At 41.3% G+C, this 25,735-nt stretch overlaps 1 protein-coding gene across 2 annotated transcripts in view; it reads right to left on the reverse strand.

Annotated features, from left to right (window-relative positions):
* aacs (acetoacetyl-CoA synthetase) overlaps positions 1-20,711 on the reverse strand; it is a 74,721-nt gene extending 54,010 nt beyond the window's left edge. Inside the window, exons 1-4 of one of the 2 annotated variants that reach the window (XM_034091598.2) lie at positions 20,377-20,711; positions 18,747-18,850; positions 17,803-17,923; positions 16,913-17,026 (exon numbers count right to left, since the gene is read on the reverse strand). In XM_034091598.2, the coding sequence (XP_033947489.1) occupies positions 16,913-17,026; positions 17,803-17,923; positions 18,747-18,850; positions 20,377-20,515 (478 nt within the window). In that variant the 5' untranslated portion in view covers positions 20,516-20,711. The remainder of the gene's footprint in view (positions 1-16,912; positions 17,027-17,802; positions 17,924-18,746; positions 18,851-20,376) is intronic. The other variant, XM_034091597.2, reaches the window with a different exon arrangement.
* Between the last annotated feature and the right edge of the window lie 5,024 nt (positions 20,712-25,735).

Here is a 25,735-nt window from a genome sequence, read left to right on the forward strand (position 1 = left end):
ATTGTGATAGTCTCCCTGAGATGTCTCAGGAGGTTACAAATGCCTGTACCACTAAAGTGGACTGGTCCAAGCTCACAAATGAGGATAGGCTATTGTACTATGGGAGAACTGATGTCCTATTGAGTGATGTATATCTACCCAAAGTGGCAACTCTGTGTGTTGATGTGGGTTGTAATGAAAGCTCTCACCGTGAAGACCTCTGTAACATGTATGATTGTACTGTGGGAGCTGTATGGGAGGCCAGTAGACTGTGCTGTACCTACTCTAGGAAGAGACACAACGTCAAGCCAGGGTGGAATAAACATGTGGCTGATCAATACGCTGAAGCCAAGAATGCTTTTGGGGCCTGGGTCCAGGCAGGAAGGCCCAGAGAGGGGCCTGTCCTGGATCTCAAAAAGCGTACACATGCTAGATATAAATATGCAGTTCGTTATGTCAACAAACATACAAAAACATTGAGAGCGGACTCTATGGCTGAAAAGCTCCTTCATAATGATGTGACTGGCTTCTGGAAGGAGGTGAGAGCTCTGAACAGGGCCAGTACGTCATTACCGTGTACCATAGAGGGAGTATCTGGAGCCCATAACATAGCTGAGTTGTGGAGGCAACATTACTCTACTATACTTAATTGTGTTAAAAGTGACCCCTACAAAGTTGGTAGTGTTGTGAAAAGTGACGCAGTGGGAATCACAGCTAAAGAGGTTTATCGAGCAATTGCACAGCTAGCTGATAACAAAGCATGCGGCTCTGACCGAATCACTGCAGAGCACCTTAAACTGGCAAGCCCGAAGGTTGCAGTTCTTCTTGCCATTTGTTTTACTGGCCTCATGACTCATGGTATGTTGCCAGACTCCATGTTGACTGTTACTTTGGTCCCGGTCATTAAGGACAAAGCGGGCAAGGTAGGGAGCTTGGATAACTATAGACCAATTGCTCTGGCCAGTGTGTTATCCAAAGTCCTGGAAAGAATTTTGTTGGATAGACTATGTTCTTATTTATGTACCTCAGATAACCAGTTTGGCTTCAAGGCTAAGCATGGTACTGAGCTATGCATCTATGCTTTGAAGGAAATGGTAGAAACATATAGAAGACAGAATTCCACTGTTCTGATTGGTTTCATTGATGCCTCTAAGGCTTTTGACCGAGTTAACCATCATAAACTGTTTTTAAAATTGAGACAAAGAGGTGTGCCTAACAGTATAATTAGGATCCTGGCTTATTGGTATGCCAACCAGAGCATGCGGATCAAATGGGGGAATGCAGTCTCGGCGCCATTTGGTGTTGGTAATGGAGTCCGCCAGGGGGGGCTCCTCTCACCGAGCCTTTTTAATATCTATATGAATGATCTATCAGATGATTTAAGTGTCTGTAAAACAGGGCGTGTGATTGGTAACGTGATTGTAAACCATCTTATGTATGCCGATGATCTGGCAATTGTTTCTCCTAGCAGTGCTGGTTTTCAACAGTTGCTAAATGTTTGTTCTGATTACGGAGTCAAATTTGACGTTAAATACAATGCTAAGAAGAGCGCTGTTATGATCTGTAGAGCAAAAGGGGATAAGAACCTTTGTTTTCCAACATTCTATCTGTCAGGACAGGTGCTGTCTGTTTGCTGTAACACGAAGTATCTGGGACACATCATCACAGATGAAATGGCTGATGATGATGACATGTATAGACAGCGGCGTGTCTTATATATACAAGCCAACATGTTGGCTAGAAAATTCTCTTGGTGTTCAGATAAGGTTAAGGTGAACCTCTTTAGAGCTTATTGCACTCCTCTCTATACTGCCCCCTTGTGGGTCAAGTATAAGAAGGCGAGCCTCCGGAAGCTCCAGGTTGCATATAATGACTGTTTGCGTATACTGCTTAGAAAACCAAGGTGGTGCAGTGCAAGTGAAATGTTCTGTAATGCACGAGTCAACACGTTCCATGCTCTTTTGAGAGGTCTGATGTACAAATTCATCTGTCGATTGAATGTTTCTCATAACTCTGTCATTATGCTGCTTTCAAATCCGTGTCTCAGTGCTGTACGATACCAGTCACCTCTGTGGAAACATTGGTATGGCTGCCTTTTTTTAGTTTGTATTTGAGTGTTGTATGTTTTGTAATAATGGACCAAGAGTCTCTTTAAATAAAGATGATGATGATATATATATAGAATAATTATGATGATGAATGCATATTTTTTTACCCGTAAAATACAGCAACACATCTTTGATTCATGTCGTTTATAACTAGAATATTACAATTATTATTAACTGTGTCTGTAGTCTACAACACAACAAAATAGGAAATAACAACAATAAACACGATTTAAACAAACAAACCATTTAACTACGTAGCCTACTACTTGTAGAAGTACAAATGTCCAGGAAATATTCCAAAATCAACGACAACTGCGAGGCTGCACACACGACGCTCCGCTTCCGCAACGTTTTGAAAGGCGCCTGGTGGGTTATGACGCAGGAGGAGGTCGCAGCGCAGACGCTTCTGGTGGGATCAGGGGGTCAGGCTGGCAGATCACCATCCTGATGATCCAGATCTACAGACACTCTCATTATTATAATCCTGTTTGACTACCTCTGTCGCTCATGCTTCTCTTCAGATCTCTGTCTTTCTACAATGCAACAACCCTGCTTACATGTCAATACAACACACTGCTATTTGATTAAGCATGCAATAAAATAAACCTTTTTGTTTTGTTAATAACCACTTGCCCTTCAAGACATTCATGTGTATTATAAAATGCATGCGCCATATCTTAGCTATTGTTCTAACATCTGGCTGTTTATGAAACACAATATAATTTCAAGCACCCATAAAACAAAAAACAAATGCAGAAAATGACTTTGTTCAATCAATCAATGTTTATTTATATAGCCCAATATCACAAATGTTACATTTGTCTCAGTGGTCTTAACAGTGTGTACAGAATATCAGTATGACAATACGACACCCTCTGTCCTTAGACCCTCACATCGTACAAGGAAAAACTTCCAGAGAAAACCCAGTTTAAAGGGAAAAATGGGAGAAACCTCAGGGAGAGCAACAGAGGAGGGATCCCTCTCCCAGGACGGACAGACGTGCAATAGATGCCGTGTGTAAATTGAAAAGATAATACATTTGCAACATAGGTAGTCCAAATGTTTGGAAATGCATGTGTGTATAATAGGAAGATGAATTTGTTGTCTTCTTCCATTCATTTAATAACGGTTAGAAAACCCTGATTTACAACTAAAGGTTTTAAATCTGCTGAGAATAACAAGTGACGGAAATTCTTCTGGTCCATTTCTGTCCAATTTTCTTTACAATGTATTGAGCAATATTTTTTAATTAGGAATCGTGATATGTTTGATTTCATAGCTGTTTTAATCAGCACTCCCCTTATGTTTGTTGAGACATTACCGCCAGCTAGTTGGTTAACATTCTGAGGACTGTGTGAGGTTTGTCTTTTAAGAGTGAGTGAAGAGTATCATGTCCTGCCGCTGAGCTTGTTGTTATAAATGCAAAACAAAACAAATCTGAATTACATGCTTTAGTGTTTGCATGATCACATTTGGAACAACACACTGACCTGCTTAACAACCAACATGTGTCACATGGTGTCACACTACAGCAAAATGTGTCCTGCTAGCTTACAATCTTTCATTTTAGCTCCTTTAATTTAAACATATACTCCATTTTGTGTTTCTATTCCAGTGGGTAATTTCTACAGCTTAAGTATAATTAGTTTGTTTCATATTACGTGCTAATGCTATTACAGTTTTGTTTAGTATTACTAAATAGATACAAGGCTATGGCTAGCTACAAGCTTGGAAACAGACTGAATGTTGTAGCTGATAGGACCAAGGAGAAAAGTGTGTGTGTGTGTGTGTGTGTGTGTGTGTGTGTGTGTGTGTGTGTGTGTGTGTGTGTGTGTGTGTGTGTGTGTGTGTGTGTGTGTGTGTGTGTGTGTGTGTGTGTGTGTGTGTGTGTGTGTGTGTGTGTGTGTGTGTGTGTGTGTGTGTGTGTGTGTGTGTGTGTGTGTGTGTGTGTGTGTGTGTGTGTGTGTGTGTGTGTGTGTGTGTGTGTGTGTGTGTGTGTGTGTGTGTGTGTGTGTGTGTGTGTGTGTGTGTGTGTGTGTGTGTGTGTGTGTGTGTGTGTGTGTGTGTGTGTGTGTGTGTGTGTGTGTGTGTGTGTGAGACAGCTGTGGTCCATTTAACCCGTGTGGAACAGCAACAACAAATTAACAAAAATGCCAAGCCAAAGGTATCTCTTTGTTTTCTAAATGTTAACATGTTCCTGATTCCAAATGTTTCTACATAATTCAATCAATGATTCATTTGTCAGTTACTAAGATGCTACATTCCTCACATTATTTATAAAATGATCAGCAGAGTGTGAAGAAATGGTGTGTGCCTACCTAACACATGATGGACCTCATGTAGAAACATTATCTCTAATGTTGCTCCTAAATTAAATCTGCTCTTCCCTCAACACAATAGAATAGCAGGTGGTGTGTCATGTAAAAACACACAAGAATTAGTGAGAAGAAAGGCTGGAAGAAGAAGAAGAACTTCAGCAGTAGTGAGATCGATGTAAGATGAATTATGAATGAGACCTATCATGCAAAATGCACTTTTTGATGTCTTTTATACATAAGTATGTGTCCCCGGTGTGTCAGGGAACTCACGCAGCGTCAGAAAATAAAACCCTCTCTCTTTTCCTCCGTACCCAAATCTCTAAAAACGGGGGCTACAACGGAGCTGATCCAGATTTGCGTCCGATATGACGTCATATCGGAAATGTATGCTGGCTTTACACCCATGGCCCTATCAGAAACGTTGCTATCAGAAACAATGCCTGACTGTTTTGGACGTAATATGGTCGGTGCATCAGAGCTAACCTGTACTGCACAGAGCATGTGTGTGAAGAAGCAGGACATAAAGGAACTCACCTTGTATACCACAAGGTGAGGCAAGAGAGAAAGCCTTTGAGCTCCATACTGTTTCAGAAACAATCCTTGATAATCCATGATATGGTGTTTCATCACCGCAGTATCTGCCGGTAGCATGAGCTCAGCCTCCTCCTTTTTTTTGATCAATTTTTAATTTTTTTAAAGCTTTATAGGCTACCCCAAATCAGCACTTTTGAAACAGGAAGTGAAATAGAGGGATATGAGGCATGGCTAGAATGGGTGATCTGTTTGGTATTTTGAGCAAAACACTTCATAGACATGTTTTTTATATATTTGTATATATCTGAGACCTATGCTATTGCCTAGAAATAGCACGATAGGTGCATTTCAAGAGAAAATAAAGATGTATTTTTGGGAGATCCAATAGTGACTTAATAGGAAAATCAATAAGCATTAAAGAGCCGAATGTACGCCATTCAGAAACTGAATCCACCCAATATCATCCTCATAGAGATTTTATATTCTTAAAATCTCAATGTGATATATAGTTATGCGTTTCTTTACATTTTAAAATAAAGAAAATAAGTTTCCTGGCATTGGCACCAACAAAAAAGAATGAATTGTTGATACTGAGAGGTGTTTGTATATTGCTTATTGCACGAGACCCAAAAGGAGGGTAAGTGAACCATATTAATGATTAAAAGGAAGCCACTGTTTTCCTTACCCCAGCAGAGTGCACCATACATTTAGGAGCTCCTGTGGTGCCAGACGAGTACATGATGAACAAGGGATGATTGAACGGAAGCTGCTCAAACTCCAGCTGAGGAAAGTGCTCGGCCTCACCACCGCGCCCAGAAGCCAAGAAATCATCTATAAATACACTATTACGTGCTAATGCTATTACAGTTTTGTTTAGTATTACTAAATAGATACAAGGCTATGGCTAGCTACAAGCTTGGAAACAGACTGAATGTTGTAGCTGATAGGACCAAGGAGAAGAGTGTGTGTGTGTGTGTGTGTGTGTGTGTGTGTGTGTGTGTGTGTGTGTGTGTGTGTGTGTGTGTGTGTGTGTGTGTGTGTGTGTGTGTGTGTGTGTGTGTGTGTGTGTGTGTGTGTGTGTGTGTGTGTGTGTGTGTGTGTGTGTGTGTTCTTTTCCTGCTATAAAGCTTGGTCGGCTTCATCAGCTAAGTGCTAATATATCTCCTGGATTGCGAACACTGACAAGAGATTTTAGTTACCACCACGGGGACAAGGACATCTATGAGGGGCCGTGTAGGCCAAACCAACCTCGCGCACACACTACTGATAACATCTGGCCTTGCACACACACTACTGAAATCCTCTCACATTCACTACTGAATACCTCTCTCACACACACACAACTGAAAAGTAAACCTCACACACATACTACTAAAAAGGAACCTCATACACACGCAACTGAAAATTAACCTCAGACACACACTATTGAAATTCTCTCACATTCACTACTGAACACCTCACACGCGCACACACACTACTGAAAATATCTTGCCTTGCACACACACTACTGAAATACTGTCACATTCACTACTGAACACCTTGCACACACACTACTGAAAATTAAACCTCACACACACACTATTGAAATCTTCTCACATTCACTACTGAACACCTCACACACACTACTGAAAACATCTGGCCTTGCACATACACTACTGAAAACATCTGGCCTTGCACACACACTACTGAAATACTCTCACATTCACTACTGAACACCTCACACACACACTACTGAAAATTAACCTCACACACACACTCCGCAAAACATCTTACTGAAAGATTCTCAGTAGGGAATGTGCATGTGTTTCACCTACAGTGGGGCAAAAAAGTATTTAGTCAGCCACCAATTGTGCAAGTTCTTCCACTTAAAAAGATGAGAGGCCTGTAATTTTCATCCTAGATACACTTCAACTATGAGAGACAGAATGGGGGGAAAGAATCCAGGAAATCACATTGTAGGATTTTTAATGAATGAATTGGTAAATTCCTTGGTAAAATAAGTATTTGGTCACCTACAAACAAACAAGATTTCTGGCTCTCACAGACCTGTAACTTCTTCTTTAAGAGCCTCCTCTGTCCTCCACTTGTTAACTGTATTAATGGCACCTGTTTGAACTTGTTATCAGTATAAAAGACACCTGTCCACAACCTCAAACAGTCACACTCCAAACTCCACTATGGCCAAGACCAAAGAGCTGTCAAAGGACACCATAAACAAAATTGTAGACGTGCACCAGGCTGGGAAGACTGAATCTGCAATAGGTAAGCAGCTTGGTGTGAAGAAATCAACTGTGGGAGCAATTATTAGAAAATGGAAGACATACAAGACCACTGATAATCTCCCTCGATCTGGAGCTCCACGCAAGATCTCACCCCGTGGGGTCAAAATGATCACAAGAACGGTGAGAAAAAATCCCAGAACCACACGGGGGGACCTAGTCAATGACCTGCAGAGAGCTGGGACCAAAGTAAAAAAGGCTACCATCAGTAACACACTACGCCGCCAGGGACTCAAATCCTGCAGTGCCAGACGTGTCCCCCTGCTTAAGCCAGTACATGTCCAGGCCCGTCTGAAGTTTGCTAGAGAGCATTTAGATGATCCAGAAGAGGATTGGGAGAATGTCATATGGTCAGATGAAACCAAAATAGAACTTTTTGGTAAAAACTCAACTAGACGTGTTTGGAGGAGAAAGAATGCTGAGTTGCATCCAGGGGCGGACTGGCCATCGGGAATACCGGGAGTTTCCCCAGTGCTGTGTGTGGGCCGGAGGGCCAAAAAAAAAAAAAAGTTTCTAAAAAAAAAAAATCTTTTTGTTTTGCCTAAATCCTACCGGCCCACATTTGTAAGTGTTCCGGTCACTCCCTTTTTTTTTTTTGCTTACCTAAATCCTACCGGCCCACATTTGTAAGTGTTCTGGCCCAGCCCAGCCCAGTGGTGTGGGTTGTAACGGAATACATGTAACGGCGTTACGCAATCAGAATACAAAAATCAAGTAACTGTATTCAGCTTGCGTTACATTTGAAAAACGAGTAATCTGATTACAGTTACTTTCGTAAACCTGAAGTGAATACATTTTGGATTACTTTGGATTTCCTCACAACATTTAATATTCATTACTAAAGGTACAGCCGAATCATCACAGCGCACAAAACCACGTAACATGGAGGAACAAAAGTCTGCATTTAAATCGTGTGTGTGTGTGTGTGTGTGTGTGTGTGTGTGTGTGTGTGTGTGTGTGTGTGTGTGTGTGTGTGTGTGTGTGTGTGTGTGTGTGTGTGTGTGTGTGTGTGTGTGTGTGTGTGTGTGTGTGTGTGTGTGTGTGTGTGTGTGTGTGTGTGTGTGTGTGTGTGTGTGTGTGTGTGTGTGTGTGTGTGTGTGTGTGTGTGTGTGTGTGTGTGTGTGTGTGTGTGTGAAGTGGCGGGCCGTGCATTTCACACCTAGGCCTTCAGTGATGTCCGACACAGTCCTACCTGAATTATTCCACCTCTTAATACCATCATTATGACGCCGTGGCTCGAGAAACTATACATTTAGACAGACACGCAGTATAACCGGGCGTTGCATCACCTTAACATAGTCAAGTACAACAGAGTTATATTAATATTTCCGAAGCATTTATAATCAATATATCCGCATTTACAATTAAGAGTGTTCAACTACCAGCTTTAAGATCGCTTGGAGACTGTCAAAACTTAAAAATAAAAGGGGCTTTTAAGGCATTAGTCTACAAACTTTTATTAAGTCCACCAAAAGTATGTGAGCTTTAACAAGTGTGTTCACTAAACAGCGCATTGTCGCACCCAAAGCAGTTTCATTTAAGACACGTGACGATAAAGACAAACTATTCACTGAAAATAAAAGAAAACAAACAATTAATTTGCATTTGTTCATGAGGATATATTTGCGACAGTGGTGAAAGTGTATTCCTAGCCCTGAATGTCCACTTTGATAAAGGTTAAACCAAAACAATTCAACAAGTCTCCTTGAGTACTTTTACTGCACCAGCTGAGCCAGTGCGCCACACACATCTCTAACATCTCTATATCTCTTGCAGACGCATCAAACATTTATTTTTTATATATTTGTCATTTTAATTACATATATATGAATTCGTTAATATTGATTTAATATTAACGACATAAAATGACAAAAATATATTAAAAAAAAAAAAATGCTTTGTACTCACCAAAACAACTGATTATTTGAACACAAAATCCATCCTCCTTTCTTTCCTCAAGAAGACTTCAATGACTCTGTTGTACAGTTTATCTGTGCGTTTCAGTTCCACCAATAAGTCATTTTCTTCAATCAGTCTTTTCAATATTTCCCTATTTTTGTTCACCCTTTCGTTGTGGAGCTCCGTTTCCCGGCGCACTTGTTCGTTGAGCTGTAGATCCACTCCAAAGGTTTTCAAAAGCACCATTGCTTGTAAGTGCCCAGCCGTGCTTTGGTGTCTCGTTGCTGCCTTGGTTAGACAACTCAAGTTTGCAAATCCAGTGTGGCTCCAAACACCAAATCGATCATTTGCAAATAGCAGGCATTCCCAGCAGTACCATGTGCAGCGCCTCTCGGAGGCCGTGAGCCAGGGGTACCGCTCGTAGTTAGTGATTTGAAAGTGGCGGACAAACCCTTTCCCCCGCTGTGATAGGCTCGCTAGCGTCGGGGTTGGCCGTTCTCTTCTCACAATGTGTAGCTTTTCTTGAAAAGTTCGTCTTGAAAATGGCGTTGTAATTATATCTGCGACCAAATCGATCTCTTCTCCTCCTTCAGCCATTGTGGGTTGAAAAAAAACAGCTTGTAGAAATCTACACAAATTAGCTCATTGCCTCATTCAAGTTCAGTTTGCTAGCTCTACATAGCTCTGCCTCTCAATAGTGCGTATCCAATCAAAAGACGTGCACGTGCTGACGTCATCGCACGCCTGCTAGCTGGCCCGTTGTCGCCAACTCAAAATCTGATTGGTTAACGCCACAGTTTTGTTTCCGTTCACTTTAAGCTACAGGCGCCCGCTCTGTTGATTCTGAAGGCCTGAGGGCAGATCTCTTGGACCCTGGCAACACATTATGGCTGAAGTATGATTGGATAAAAGCTCTAACATAAAGGCCAGCCCTCCAAATCTTGTTCTGAGGCTGGAAGCAGCGCAACCAAGAGGAAAGCTATGAAATGAAAAGAATAGACTATGGGGAATAATTTAATACATATTTGTGGAAAAAATATATCAAAATTAAATGTATATTCTGATGATGTTTAGGCCAGCAGAGAAGGCCTTGCTGGCCCTGACGGCCCACCACTGTGTGTGTGTGTGTGTGTGTGTGTGTGTGTGTGTGTGTGTGTGTGTGTGTGTGTGTGTGTGTGTGTGTGTGTGTGTGTGTGTGTGTGTGTGTGTGTGTGTGTGTGTGTGTGGTTAAAACTAGGGCTGTCAAGTTAACGCGTTAATAACGCGTTAACGCAAAAAAAAATTAACGCCACTAATTATTTTAACGCGATTAACGCATGTGCATTTTTTTCCTCGGCCGCCCCGTAGTTTCAGAGCGCATCGAGTTTAAAATACCATCTACAAGCTGATGCTGCTGACAGCCCGCTCCTGCCGCCCGCTTGCAGCAGACCACACTTCCACGCTCACCGGCAGGCACCGACTGGCCATCGGGAGGGTGGGTGTGTGTGTGTGGGTGTGTGTGTGTGTGTGTGTGTGTGTGTGTGTGTGTGTGTGTGTGTGTGTGTGTGTGTGTGTGTGTGTGTGTGTGTGTGTGTGTGTGTGTGTGTGTGTGTGTGTGTGTGTGTGTGTGTGTGTGTGTGTGTGTGTGTGTGTGTGTGTGTGTGTGTGTGTGTGTGTGTGTGTGTGTGTGTGTGTGTGTGTGTGTGTGTGTGTGTGTGTGTGTGTGTGTGTGTGTGTGTGGCCCGAGCGAGCAAGAGAGAGACCTTACGTGCATTACCGTACCGCAGTGTGAACGCGGCTATTGTTGTTGTTAGCATCTGGTGCTAGCTAGCTGCGCTAACGGATATAAGGAACTGTTTAAATGAAAACAGAGGAGCGCTCTCTCCACACAACTGCGCCGAGCACTTGACTTTAAGCAGGAAGCCAGACAGCGGGACATTGTAGGAGGAGTCAGCACACTCATGATTGCAGCGTCCAGGCAGCTCCCGTTCGAGCATATGCCTTGAGTTGCACATAGCTCCAACGATCTCACACACACACACACACACACACACACACACACACACACACACACACACACACACACACACACACACACACACACACACACACACACACACACACACACACACACACACACACACACACACACACACACACACACACACACACACACACACACACACACACACACACACACACACACACACACACACACACACACACACACACACACACACACACACACACACACACACACACACACACACTGTATGAGAGACACACTTGAAAAATATTCCTCTAAGGTACATTTAGAACAGATAAAAAATGTGCGATTAATTTGCGATTAACTATGGACAATCATGCGATTAATCGCGATTAAATATTTTAATCGACTGACAGCCCTAGTTAAAACACATCAGCTACACCGCTCTTTACGGTACGTCCACACAGCAGCTTCAGAAGAATCTTCCACCGCTTCCAACGCTTCTCTGCCCATTGACTTTGAATGGGGATGACGTCACTTTGCCTCGCTTTTCGCCGAACTGCATTGTGGGGGAGCGAAGCGAAGATTTCCAGGATTTCCAGGATTCCAAAGTTGAGCAATGTTCAACTTTTGAAGCTGAGCTGGAAGCGCCAGCCAATCAAACACGTTTATGCAAATCTGACAGTAGAAGCGCTAGCCAATCAAACCGCCTGTAAGCAGGGAGACCCAGACCGCAGTTCATTTCCTCATATTCCAAACGAGAAATTACGGTAGCAAATCACCCGGTTCTTTACGACCAGAACTATTAACGGGATACAAACCGGAGGAACCAGGCATGGAGGGAGGTGGCAGAGACAGTGGGTGAAACTGGTAGGTTTTCGCCTGTTTGGGGAGTTTATATATATATATTGCTCGCATAAAATGTTTTGCTTTGTATGTCGGGGGCGGGAGATTCATGTGATTGGTTGTTGGTCGCATTGCTCGCAAAAAATCCCCAAGCTGTCCGACACGCTCAGCTCCAAGATTTTCAAAAAGCTGCTGTGTGGACATACCGTTAGCCTTTCTAATGATTCTGAAGGTAAACACAGTGAAGGCGGTGCGTGAAAGGCGGTGCGTGAAAGGCGGTGCGTGAAAGGCACTGCGCGCTCCTCTTCTCAGAGGCTGAGTTAACCCTCCCGCTGCCTCCTGGTGCTGCAGAGATTTCATGAAGTGAAGGAGGTTTTCCTTCTATAAAACAGCTGCGGGCAGCAGATACTGTGAGAGTCACAGACATGAATACATAGATCAAGGCAAACTGGTGCACACACACTCCTGTTTTGCCAATCCGGTGCTTAAACAAATATAGCTCTACACCCCTGGCCGAAATGTCTTTAAAATGAAGTCCGAGTTCGACATTTTAATTAATGTCCTGCCAACACTGGCAGGACGGAAGGCGACACGCCCTTTCTAAGCCATGTCCTCACATCCCAAGCTGCATCCCCAAAAAGTGTATTATGTTGTTACAACAGGGTTCAGGGGGAGTGGCTGTACGGCTGTACCCGTAGGATAGAAAAGGGGGAAGTGATGTCTGACTCAGAGGTCCCGCGGCTGTGGAGAAGAACGTGTTGCCCACATTCTGTTACTGAGTATAGGCTAGTTAGCTAGCAGGTTTATTGTTTTGGGTGCAGTCACTTTTGCCTCCACTTGCTCTCCAAGTAGAAGTCCACACTCCAAATAGGTCTGGTCGGGGACTTGAACCGGCGACCCTACGGCTCACAGTCCAAGCCCCTACTGACTGCCATAGATTTAGTCCCTAATTTTGCTCTCAAAGTGCACCAGATTGATGCATTTAACTTCAACATTTAAAAAAAGTTCTTCCCGGGGGAGCTTGCCCCCAGACCCCCCTAGAGGAGGTGAGGTCCACCACCTGCCCACACCCCCTGTTAAATTGTCTCACCCACATTGAGGATGCTTCCTACGCCCATGTTTTATTCCATGCGTCAAGTCAGGCAAATTGGGTCAAAATGTTATTGCATCAATGATCTGTTAACATTAAAATCACTAAATATATGCCGTAACTATTTTGCACTAGGCAACTCAAGGGCTCAATGTGATTACTATATGAATAATTGTCCAAAATAACATAAAATGCATAGGGTTTTTTGTTAAGTAACATACTTTCGTTGCCGGCCGGCCGATACATGCCGCGCATTAAGTGGGCCTGTCTGTCAATTAATCCCCGGGCCACTTTTTCTCCCCAGTCCGCCCCTGGTTGCATCCAAAGAACACCATACCTACTGTGAAACATGGGGGTGGAAACATCATGCTTTGGGGCTGTTTTTCTGCAAAGGGACCAGGACGACTGATCCGTGTAAAGGAAATAATGAATGGGGCCATGTATCGTGAGATTTTGAGTGACAACCTCCATCCATCAGCAAGGGCATTGAAGATGAAACGTGGCTGGGTCTTTCAGCATGACAATGATCCCAAACACACCGCCCGGGCAACAAAGGAGTGGCTTCGTAAGAAGCATTTCAAGGTCCTGGTCAAGTGGTCAAGTGGCCTAGCCAGTCTCCAGATCTCAACCCCATAGAAAATCTTTGGAGGGAGTTGAAAGTCCGTGTTGCCCAGCGACAGCCCCAAAACATCACTGCTCTAGAGGAGATCTGCATGGAGGAATGGGTCAAAATACCAGCAACAGTGTGTGAAAACCTTGTGAAGACTTACAGAAAACGTTTGACCTCTGTCATTGCCAACAAAGGGTATATAACAAAGTATTGAGATGAACTTTTGTTATTGACCAAATACTTATTTTCCACCATAATTTGCAAATAAATTCTTTAAAAATCAGACAATGTGATTTTCTGGATTTTTTTTTTTCTCATTTTGATGAAAATTACAGGCCTCATCTTTTTAAGTGGGAGAACTTTCACAATTGGTGGCTGACTAAATACTTTTTTGCCCCACTGTACTTTGTGGCCTCACCCAGTTGCATCGCGACACTTATTGTGTAGGTGCCTTTTAATAAGCAGGTAGTCATATCATTAGCTAGAAATAGCTAGATCTGATCGATATGGACATAAACGCGAGTGAAGTCTAATCTGACGGGAGAGAGAGATCAGCTGCTGCTGATGAGTCGACACGCAGCTCTGCATGAACACATGCAGCGGTGAGCGGACAAAACACACACTTCAGGTTAGAATATCACACGTAGCTATTTTAATTACCTCTCAAACTACCTAAACTAGTTATAGATATGTTTAGTTTTACTGTCGGGTCACTCATACTGGATCCGCGAGCTGCATGATACTGGCATAATAGATTGCCCGATCGGGCAACCAGCAGGTGAGGCTTCATTGCCCGAGCTAAATACTAGATGGCCCCGGGCCATCGGGCAGTCGTTAATGTCGAGCCCCGTGCAGGAACTCTGTACAATAAAAAGTCCTGCATTCAAAATGTTACAAGTAAAAGTACAAAAGTATTAGCATCAAAATATAGTTAAAGTACCACCTGCAGAGGGATCTAGATTCAGGTGTTCTTTTCCCCATAGAGACTGCCTCGCTGCACATTATCTCTTGCATAAAGATAGATTGTGGGTCCCTCATAACATGTTGTACACAGTGGAAATAAACATTCTGGTCACCTTAACATCATGGATCTTATCCATTAAACTCCTTCTGAATCAAACCGTCACAGTAGCCTTACCTTACTGATCCCTCTTAAATTAGAAAAAAACACGTTACTTTACAAGCAGAGAGAAAATGGATTATTAAATTATTAATGTGACTAATAAAGAGCAGTTTGATTATTAAGTATTATTCTTTTGATCGATGTCATTACATTTGGTGAAAAGCACATAATGACTTGTTTAAGACTCGTTTTGTCAAAGTTTAGGACTTGGACTTGACTTGAACTTGCCCATCCTGACTTGAGACTTGACTCGGACTTGAGCGCAAAGACTTGAGACTTGACTCGGACTTGCAAAACAATGACTTGGTCCCACCTCTGCTCTTTCTCATTGAAAATTAAGGATCTTTTCCAAACAAAGATTGTGTCTTAAGTTTGCATAATACGATTTGTAGGCTTTGACATTTCTGCATGACCACAATACTTAATTCAGAATGCTATTTTGACACATATTTTACAAATATGGATTTGGATATTGCACTAGTCCATATAGTGATGTCTATAAAATTGCTATGAATTGTTCAGCCCTAAAATGTGGGCTTCAACTACCCCTTTTATGAAAATAAATTAATAATCACATAGTCATCCCAGGTGTAGTAGTTGACATTTCCCATTTCCTTTAACTCTTACATTTTCTCCAGCCCCACATTTTTACCCATAAGATAACCTCTGAACTATTGAGCCTGTTCTGTCATCTTCATCCACACAAACTGTTTGTAACAAAGGCTTGATATAGGACAGGGTCAATTCAACTTGAGCAAAAACAAAAGTTGCTTCAAAGATAGAAAGGTTCAGACATCTTAGATGCTACTATTTGACCACCTCAGTGATACTGAAGCCCCAGACACTGACACAGCACAAACAGCTCGATACACAGCGAGTTGTCTTGGCTGGAAATGTGTCACAGGACAAAAAATGAAAACGAGACAGCGATCGATAGGAATCGGTGAAATTAGACATTCATACTGGGTTCATACAGACAATGTACAAATGAATAGCTGAAGACTACTTTAATGCGTTTAATACTTTCTTGTGACAAACTGCTACCCTTTTTAAATGTTAAGCGTGTGGGAGACATTGTTGTTACAATATAATAATTTGGTTCTTGTAAATGACTACTATCAAAATAAATATTGTTGGCAGTACTACAAGTGGAATAGATGGTAAATGGACTGTACTTATATAGCGCTTTATCAGGTCTTTTCAACCCCTCAAAGCGCTTACTACAAGTAATTCACCCTTTCACACCTCATTCAAGCAGTACCACTTGCTCTAGGGAAGCTAACATTCACACACACTGTTGGCCATGCCATCAGGAGCAACTCAGGGTTAAGTATATTTCCAGAGGATCGGCATGTTAACTGCAAGGGCTGGGATCAAACCCACAACCTTCTTGTTGAAAGAAGAACGCACACCCTCGCAGCCACATTCACTCTTAGATAGGTGCAGTATACATTCATAAAAAGTTAGATCTAAATTTGAATTGAGCTTATTTACCAAACTAGCTAATTGTTGATGCTTCTGACAGGCATTATTTTGACCACAGTATGTTGGCCATCTTTTAGTAACTTAACTCTAGATAGCTGGGCAGTTCGAACAGCTCATTATGCATTTCCACACCCGGCGATATGGCAAAATACTACGAAAGTGAAAGAGATAAGCTCTTCAAAACTTACACATTTCAATAACTTGCATAAGTGCTCCAGTTGCTGCGTAGTGCTGCTCCATGGCAGTTTATACTGTTTAGTTTGCAGGTATGTGTAGCTTAGGATGAATGTAATGTACATTGGGGTGTTGCAGAGAAACATGCATCCTCAGCCATTCCTCCTTGTACAAATATAGACTTTGAAAACATAAATGGAGACTTTGAGAAAGAGCAGCGGCATGTGCCAAGACACACAGATTCAAACCCGAAAGAGCCAAAGTTTAGGTTGTGTTGCAACACGTTTCAAATAAAGAGGCAAAAAGGAAGGAGAAGATTAAAAAAAGATTGGATACAAAGGAGAACAAACCTTTCTCTTTAAAAAAGCCTTTTATTAAACTTGTGTTTTTAAGTAAGCATTGTATGCCCATTGTAGCACTTTGGGATTGCTTTTAACAAGGAAAGGTGCTTTACAAATCAAATGTATTATTATCGTTATTATTTATTCATCTGAGACTCACCTACGACCCGGTCGCCAGTCTGGATCCCCATCTTCCTCATGGCTGCAGCAAACAACGCCACATCGCGCCTCATCTCCCCATACGTCACCTTCACAATCTCATCATTTGCCTCCGCTGGTAGAAACAAGGAGGAAGTGAGACAAATGCACAGGAACAGATACAAACATATACATTTCTAAAAATGATTGTGGAAGCCGAGGAGACTTTTATATATATTCTGATTGGTTTAGATGTATTAGGATCTGTGTAACATTTTATTTAAATTCTAATAATACAGTTAAAACTCAAATCCAAAACACTGACAAATAAAAACAGGTAGACCGAGATGGAGACAGTAATAGAGATTGATAGTGTGCCAGGACAGAGACAGGCGCAGTCCTCCTTGTCTCTCTAAGTAATAGTTTCCTGACATTCACCGAGGCTCCACAGCACTGATACAAATGAGCCATCCCATAATTACATTACGGCTCCTGCAGAAGGTTATGTGCATGTGTATATATACACACAGATAGGGCAATAAAGAAGAGCCTGTCCATTATAATATGTGACAGCCCTGAGCGATAGAGGGAGCAGTGGTTCATATATTGACAAAGTGACATATGCAGCCTTGTGCCATTTAGATTCTGTGCTCAAATGCTCAATATGTTCTTGACTTCTTAATGTTGATTTTATTTGCAAATACTAATTGTAAAGATGACAAAGTAGAAACCTCATCTCTCCCTGTATGATTTGAATGTGTGAATGTGTTTTTGCAGGAATATAACAAAAAATGAGCACTGTGTTGTGTGAAAAAAAATGTTTATGCATGGAATTAACACTGATCAATAAAGTCAGCATGCAGCACTGTGTAAGATTCATTTGAATCTGCATCAATTTCTTTCAATACTTACTTGCAGCATAGAGAGCTACTTTGTCCTGGTCTGCATGTTTGAGCAAGTTCTCAGCGTAGTTGAGCCGAGCTCCTTTAAACCACTCTGGCACATCTGAGACCCGTTTGGATACATCCACCACCTTGTACACACAAACAAACAAACACACACACACACACACACACACACACACACAGGAGAGAATCAGCACTGTAGTCAATCAAGGCCATGTATGTTAAGCGTTGGTGACCTTGCTATCACAGAATTTGAGTAAACAAATGGGATTGTGAGATAAAAGCACTCAAATCAGAAAGTCACTACTCTACACAAGTATCAAGTCATTGCAACAGCTGATCTTTTTACTGGACAAAATCAGTAAGCGATATGACAATTCATCATGGAATTGAATAGCCCCGCCCACTGTGCATTCATGTTAAAAACAAGCAGATAACTTATCTGCTGGGACAGCAAACCTAACAAAGAGTTAAGTGGCTGACAAAATGAATGCTTGAAAAAAAAGAATATGTGACGTGGAATTATCCATGTGTGCAAATGAGGTGTCAACCTTTATTACATAACACGCCCACCAGAGTGGCTTTATCCTGTTTCTAAACAGCATAAGGAGGCTAGACAGTAAATTAAATAATTTAAAGATAATATTTGATAAAGATAAGGTCATTTAAAAACAGTCAGTGAAACCTACTTTACCAAACAGACTTTTCATGTGGCCTTGATAAGGTAGGTGCAATGCTAATGGGAACAAATGCCATTATATTTCTATATATTTATTTTTCTAGCAGCCCTTGATTCAAAAATATATATTTTTTGAAAACTACTGGAAATTATGATAATTTATTTTAATTGTATTTTTAGATTTGAGTTCTTCATGTAATACTGAAAGTGGCTGTTGGATGTATGGCTGAGACCCCTCTCTCATCCAATGCTCCAGCAGAGGTTGGACTCACCTCTTCATAAGGTTTGGAGCTCACTACTCCACAGAAGCGCCACACTTCTGACCAGAAATCTGGGTAGCTGTCCACCGACCACTGGTACAGGTCATTGTAGTTGGCTAATGGACAGAGAAACAGCAATTACTACAGATTCATAACACAAATATATTAATACACAGGTATGACCATCCTCTCAAACGTGAAGTTTGTACAGTTTTCAAATCAGATATAAGAACAAGTTAGTATAAGGCCAAAAAGGCAGAGTACCAGATTGTAATTCACTGATTTAAAGGAAAAGTAGTTCCCTCTATCAGCTTCTATCGGCTTTGATTACTAACCCAAATACAAACTCTACTAATAGCGTTGATGCCTGGTAAAAAGAGAATCTCCAATAAGGAATACACACACACATCTGCCACAGCTGTCCACTGCTCCCATCTTTCCCTCATGACATCTCTCTCTCTCTTTCTTGTTCAGTACCCAGCAGAGCCCGGCTCTTCTGCATTCCTTCAAAATGTCCACCTATTTGACATGTACACGTTTCAAAGATGCAAATTAATTATGCCAATCTCTTTCATCAGGAACTGAGAGTGAGCGGCTGTGTGTATTGTAACAGCTATTTCATGAATAAGGGAGGGCTGACTCACATGCTATACATATTAATAATAGCATTAGTGTTTCCGCCTGCAGTTTACTATCTCTTGTTTCTGTTTCTTAAAGCTGTTTTACAAAATGTAGAGAGGTTTTTATCAAGCAGGTTTTTATTCTGGGTTTAAAATACACAAAAACACAAGTGACAGCTTTGTTTTAGGGCAGGCCAAGATGGTGGAAGAAAGTGTTGACTTTGAACCTGTCACTGTCAATATTAACATGATGAAGTTCAGATTGATGGTTGATTTTTATTTTTTTATAAAAGTACTGGAGATCTAGACACATTCCAGCAGGTCTGGGGTTTCGAGGAAGTGCTCTGCTCTGTATCAGAGAACAACACTAATAATGGGAAAGGTTCTTACGTAATTAATTTGGGGGAAGTGCTTTTGTATGTGACGTATTGTGTTTTTGTACACTGTGCAAAGACAGAGTGGCAAATAAGGTTGACTTCAAAACATTTATCTAAATATGTCTCTTCCTCTATATCCCTCTCTTTTCAGTACCCAGCAGAGCAGGTTATTTATAATTCCTTCAGAATTCCACCAAAATTAACACGCTTCAAAGATGCAAATAAAAAATGCTGATCTCTTTCATCAGGAACTTGGAGTGAGCAGCTGTGCGTATTTTAACAGCTGGTTTGATCAAAAAGGGAATGCTGAGTCACATAATTATTAATAATACCATTACACCTGCAGAGAGTGTGTATTCCGGTGCAATATCTCTACAACTGAGCAGCCCCTTTACATGGTTGCAAACCAAAGCTAGCTTGAAAAAGCACTGTAAATCCGCTTTAGACAGTGGCAATTTAGAGGTATTGTAAGCCAATTGTAGGTAAGGTTATTAGATAGCAGGAGGAGGACACTGTTTCTAATTTTATATTTGACTCAGATATCCAGCTTCAGACGCTCAATACTAGCCGACATGTATAACACACTGTGTCTCTCTGTCTGTCTGTCTGGGTCGTTGTCTGCCTCCTCCCCTCCTCTCTACTCACCCAGATTAAGCCCGTAGTCCTTGTTGACCTGTATCCTAAATGTGTCCATCCGTGTGTTCTTCTTGGAGTCCGGGTACCACAGCACCTTGCTCTCCATGTTCATAATCTCCTCGCTCTTCCCTTCCGTGTCTTTTGACATCTTTTACTTTGTCACGTCCCTTTGTCAGATGAGAACCACCGGTAAGTGCGAGCTCCTTGCTGAAGCTAAACTGTCACTGAGGAGAGCGCTCGTGTTAAATAAAATCACCGGCTAGCTGCTTAGTTTGAAATACTGGGGAATTACCGTGCGCGACAGCTAGCAGGGCTCTCTGTCAAAGGCAAGCGTGAGGTGGCCGAGGAAAACCGACAGACCACGCCCCGGCGTCATGACGTAGCAGAACGAGCTGCGTTCAAGAAAGCAGTGTTCAAAACGTTCATTATGTATATATGGGAAAAACAAATGTCTGGACAACAGTGTTCTGAAAAGCTCAGATTCTGAAACAGGGAAAAAAGTATTGTTTAATGGAGCTTTAAGAGGGTTCCGAGCACATTAATGTAAGTATGTTCCAGAAAGATATCCACCTTTACTATTAACCATTTTTAAATTCAAAACTGAAAAGATGAGTTTGGTCAATTAAAAGCTTGCGAAAACCAATTCATTATCATAATTTCCTTATATATTATATATATTTTTTATTTATATTTCAACATGTCGACTATTTCAAGAAGCCTATAAGATACCCAACATATGAACATAAATTACAGATATTACAGATAAAGTGTCACTTGAAAGCTAACTATACTATATATATATATGTATCCAGATGTTTAATGTAAAAAAATGTGTATCCAACCAAAGTATACTAATAAGTTGTTGAACTGTACGGCTTCACATTTCCACAGTATCAATCAAAATATGAAAAGATTTAGGGGGGCAATGTAGGTATTGTGAATTATTACAATTATGTGTGCCTACATTTCAGGGCAATTGTTATTTTTCTTCTAATTTGCTTAACTTTATTGTATGTGTATACATCTAAGACGGACGCTCTATCCAGTAGAAGTCTTGAACATATCCCACACGTGAACAAGCATTCAAGTTGAATAGACTTGTCTGTTGTGCACGCGGGAAGCTTGCCTGTCGAAACCAAGGTCTTTGATTGGTTCTCAGGACTCTGGTTCCACATCAGCCGACTGATCGGTCTATGCAGGAGGCGTACCAAAGCCGTTCGACTGGCGTGTTGTCTGATCAATGGCAAGCTGGCATTGGGTCTTCATGAGCCAATCAGAGAGTAGGAGGTATGGACGTTTTAGAGGTGTGCCCAATCAGTGAGCGTAAAGAACCACCGTCCTCACTATTTGATGTCACCATCTCAGCTTGGATGTAGGCCTCGATGTTCTTTTAAACCAGAGCCCATTGCCAATCACATTGCCCTTGAACTTTTAACAGTCATCAAGTACACATTGAAATCAACATTACAGATTTCCTTAAAACCACCTGCAAAAGTGTGGGGTTTCACAGAGAACAACTTAAAGAGAAAGTTATTACAGATTTCCTTAAAACCACCTGCAAAAGTGTGGGGTTTCACAGAGAACAACTTAAAGAGAAGGTTGCCAATACATCAGATTCCCTCCAAAATGAACTGCATTGGATGGGCATTTATTCGCTGTGAACAAAGCTTTGTCTTTAGTCTTAGGGCAGTGCTGACTTTGTGATGGCTCACAGGGAAGAGAATGACTAAGCTAACCTGAATGCTGTAACTTGTGTACAAAATGTTGTAATGTGGTATCTGTGTCCTTAAAAGTTTCCAATGACCTAGAGTTCAAATTGCCAATATGGAGGTCTTGTATCTCCCACCCAATGTCTACCCTAAATTCCAAGCATGAGGGTCATACAGCTACGTTCTGTGAAATCACAGTGTCAGCTCTGTCAAATTATTTCACAGTATGTCAGCAGCTTAACCACACATGGTTTGACTAGACTATGCCTTTCTCAAAGAGGCTGTGGTTGGACCTTGATAAAAGCATTAGTCTAAACATAAAGGGTGTAAGATATGATGATACCACAAATAAGTGTTTCCAATTATGTTGTTGCTTATCAAAGAGATGAATTTGAGAATCCGCAAAGATCTTCAGGAACACCAAACAAACTATCAGTGCAGACAAGGCAAGGCAAGTTTATTTATATAGCACTTTTCTGTACGCGACAGTGCTTTAGTGCTTTACAAAACAAATTAACAAATTAAAATGCTTTTTAGGAATAAATACATTAAAAACACATTATACAATTTTACAACAGACATTACAAAGCAAATATAATAAAATAATAAAAATAAACACCACAGGTAAACAATACATGTTTAAAAGGCATACTGTAGTTCGAATATGAGCATCTCAATTAAAAGCAGCAGCAAAGAGATATGTTTTTAGTCTCAATTTAAAAATAGTAAGCGTTTCTGCGGACGTGCATGATTTGGGTTTATTCCAGAGTGTCGGGGCATAACAGCTAAATGCTGCCTCTCCATGTTTTGTTTTTACTCTCGGAGCCGATAGCAGACCCGTCCCAGAAGACCTGAGGCACCTTGATGGCTCGTAATTATGCAGGAGTTCAACAATATACATTGGTCCTAAACCATGTAATGATTTAAAAACTAGCAATAGTACTTTAAAATCAATTATTTTGCCGACTGGAAGCCAATGTAGAGATTTCAGAACCGGACTGATATGATCCACTCTTTTAGTGTTAGTGAGGACACGTGCAGCAGCGTTCTGGATCAGCTGCAGTTTTCTGATGGATTTTTTTGTCAGCCCTGTGAATACACTATTGCAGTAGTCGAGTCTACTGAAAATAAAATCATGGACAAGCTTTTCTAAGTCCTGTTGTGATATTAGTTTTTTAATCCTCGATATATTCTTCAGGTGATAATAAGCAGACCTAATGACTGTTGTAATGTGGCTGTTGAAATTCAGGTCTGAGTCCATCACTACACCTAGATTTCTGGCTTTATTAGTGGTTTTGTAGTCTGCTGACTGAAGCTCTGCGATTACTTTTAATCGGTCCTTCTTTGCTCCAAAAACAATGATCTCAGTTTTTTGTTTGTTCAGTTGGAGAAAGTTCTGAGTCATCCAGTCAGTGATGTGCTCAATGCACTTGCTCAGTGTCCTAATCGGAGAACAGTCTCCTGGTGCGATTTTAAAATAAATCTGGGTGTCGTCTGCATAGATGTGATAACTTAGATCGCTCTTTTTAATAATTTTAGCCAGAGGTAGCATATAAATATTAAAAAGCAAAGGTCCTAAGATGGAGCCTTGAGGAACCCCGCATGACATATTTGTCAAAGTTGATGTGTAGTTGCCTATTGAGACAAAGTTTTTTATGTCCTTTAAGTAGGTACTAAACCAATTTAGAGCTGTTCCTGAAACTCCCACCCAGTTTTCTAGACGGTCTAGCAATATGTTGTGGTCCACAGTGTCAAAGGCAGCGCTGAGATCTAATAATACTAAAACTGATATTCTGCCACTGTCTGTGTTTAAATGAATGTCATTTCAGTGCTGTGGTTAGGTCTAAAGCCTGACTGAAACACATCAAAACCGTCATTTAAAAACATGAAACTCAACTGTTGAAAAACAACTTTTTCAATCAATTTGCTTAAAAAAGGAAGGTTTGATATTGGCCTGTAATTATTCATTACGGTTGTGTCCAAGTTATGCTTTTTTAGGAGTGGTTTAATTACTGCAGTTTTCAGGGCCTGTGAAAATACACCTGATTGAAGAGAGTTGTTTACTATGTGTAGTATATCTGAGGCCATACAGGGTGTTACGGATGCTGTTTGTCTGCTCATTAATCTGCCTGTGAGTGTTTTCAGCTGTGTGTGTGTTCATGTAAATGAGCTGTGTGGTTGCGCCAACATCATTGGCTGCCCATCTCCTGGTCCGCCTCTGAAGATGGGAATTGGATTGACGTCGTCCAATCGCAGCGCACAGCCGGCGCACACCTGCTGGGGAGGAGTACAAAGGCTGCGGACAATCATCACTCTGGAGGCTCTGCTGCGATCAGACGCCTCATACCTTTTGCTCTTGTGTCATGGACACTACAGACTGTGTTTGGTGCAACATATGTGTTTAGTGACGAGTGTCAACATATGTGTTCAGTATCGAGTGACAACTTATGTGCTTAATGTTGAGTGTCTAGAGTAGCTTAGTTAGAGGGTAGAGTAGTTTAGTTAGTGTTTAGAGTAGATTAGGATTTTGTGACTGTTGCCTTTTAGTTTAGCTGTGTGTTTTGTCTAGACTCCCTTTTGTTAGTTGTACCACTCTTGAAGTGAGGTTTTGTTTTGTTCTCTATTTAGTATATTGGTACGTATTTTCCCTGTATGCCTTTTGAGTCCTCCCTTAGTTTGGTTATCTGTCAACCTGTGCCCTTTTGACCCCTTTTGTTTGTTTCAGACGGCCTGCCTGCCATTTTGTTACACCTTGCTTTATAAATAAATCACCTATAATTATACTAATCTGGTCGTGTCGTTTCCCTTCCTTACCCCTAGCAAAGAGGGAACGTAACACAGGGAAAAACTGTTTTGAAAAATCCTGTCGGAATAATATCGAGGCAGGAGGAGGATTTCAGATGTTGAATAATGTCTTCGAGGTCTTTAGCATTTATCAGACGGAACAGACCACACTCAATTTTTATCCACTCCTTCAAAAAAAAAAAAAACCTAGGAAAATGGGGGAAGTTATTCTGTTAAACTGATAATGCTAAATATATTAAAGAAACTAGAAGTAAATTCATTCAGTATAAAATTCTCTACACCGGTACTAGAGCCTACTGGACACCATCTAGGCTTTTCAAAATAGGACTAATAAATACCAACACATGCTGGAAATGCAAGAAAGAGATCAAGGTTCAAGGTTCTTTATTTGGCATTCGATTATGTCGATGAAAATCTTAGGTCACAGGCTTCTCCAACAGTGCAACACAATAATACAGAAAAACAGAAAAATATAGTGCAAGTAAATACAAAAAGAAAAATAGTTTAAAAAAAAAGTGAAATAGTGCAATAAGAGTCTATATGCAAGCTATTGGAATGATATATTAGATAAATAGATAAATAATTACTAAGTAGCAGATGAATGTTATGGATGTTGTTACAACAGTTCAGGTGTTTAACAGTCTTATTGCCTGTGGGATGAAACTGTCTCTGAATCTGGTGGTTTTTGTCCGGATGCTGCGGTAGCGCCTGCCAGACGGCATCAGACTGAACAGTTTGTGGCTGGGGTGATGGGGGTCTTTTATAATCCGGAGGGATTTCTTCCTGAGCCGCTGGGAGTATAGGTCATCCATGGATGGCAGCTCCATCCTGGTGATGTTCTGTGTAGTTTTCAC

Source organism: Pseudochaenichthys georgianus, chromosome 9 (assembly GCF_902827115.2).
Source record: "Pseudochaenichthys georgianus chromosome 9, fPseGeo1.2, whole genome shotgun sequence".
NCBI lineage: Eukaryota > Metazoa > Chordata > Actinopteri > Perciformes > Channichthyidae > Pseudochaenichthys > Pseudochaenichthys georgianus.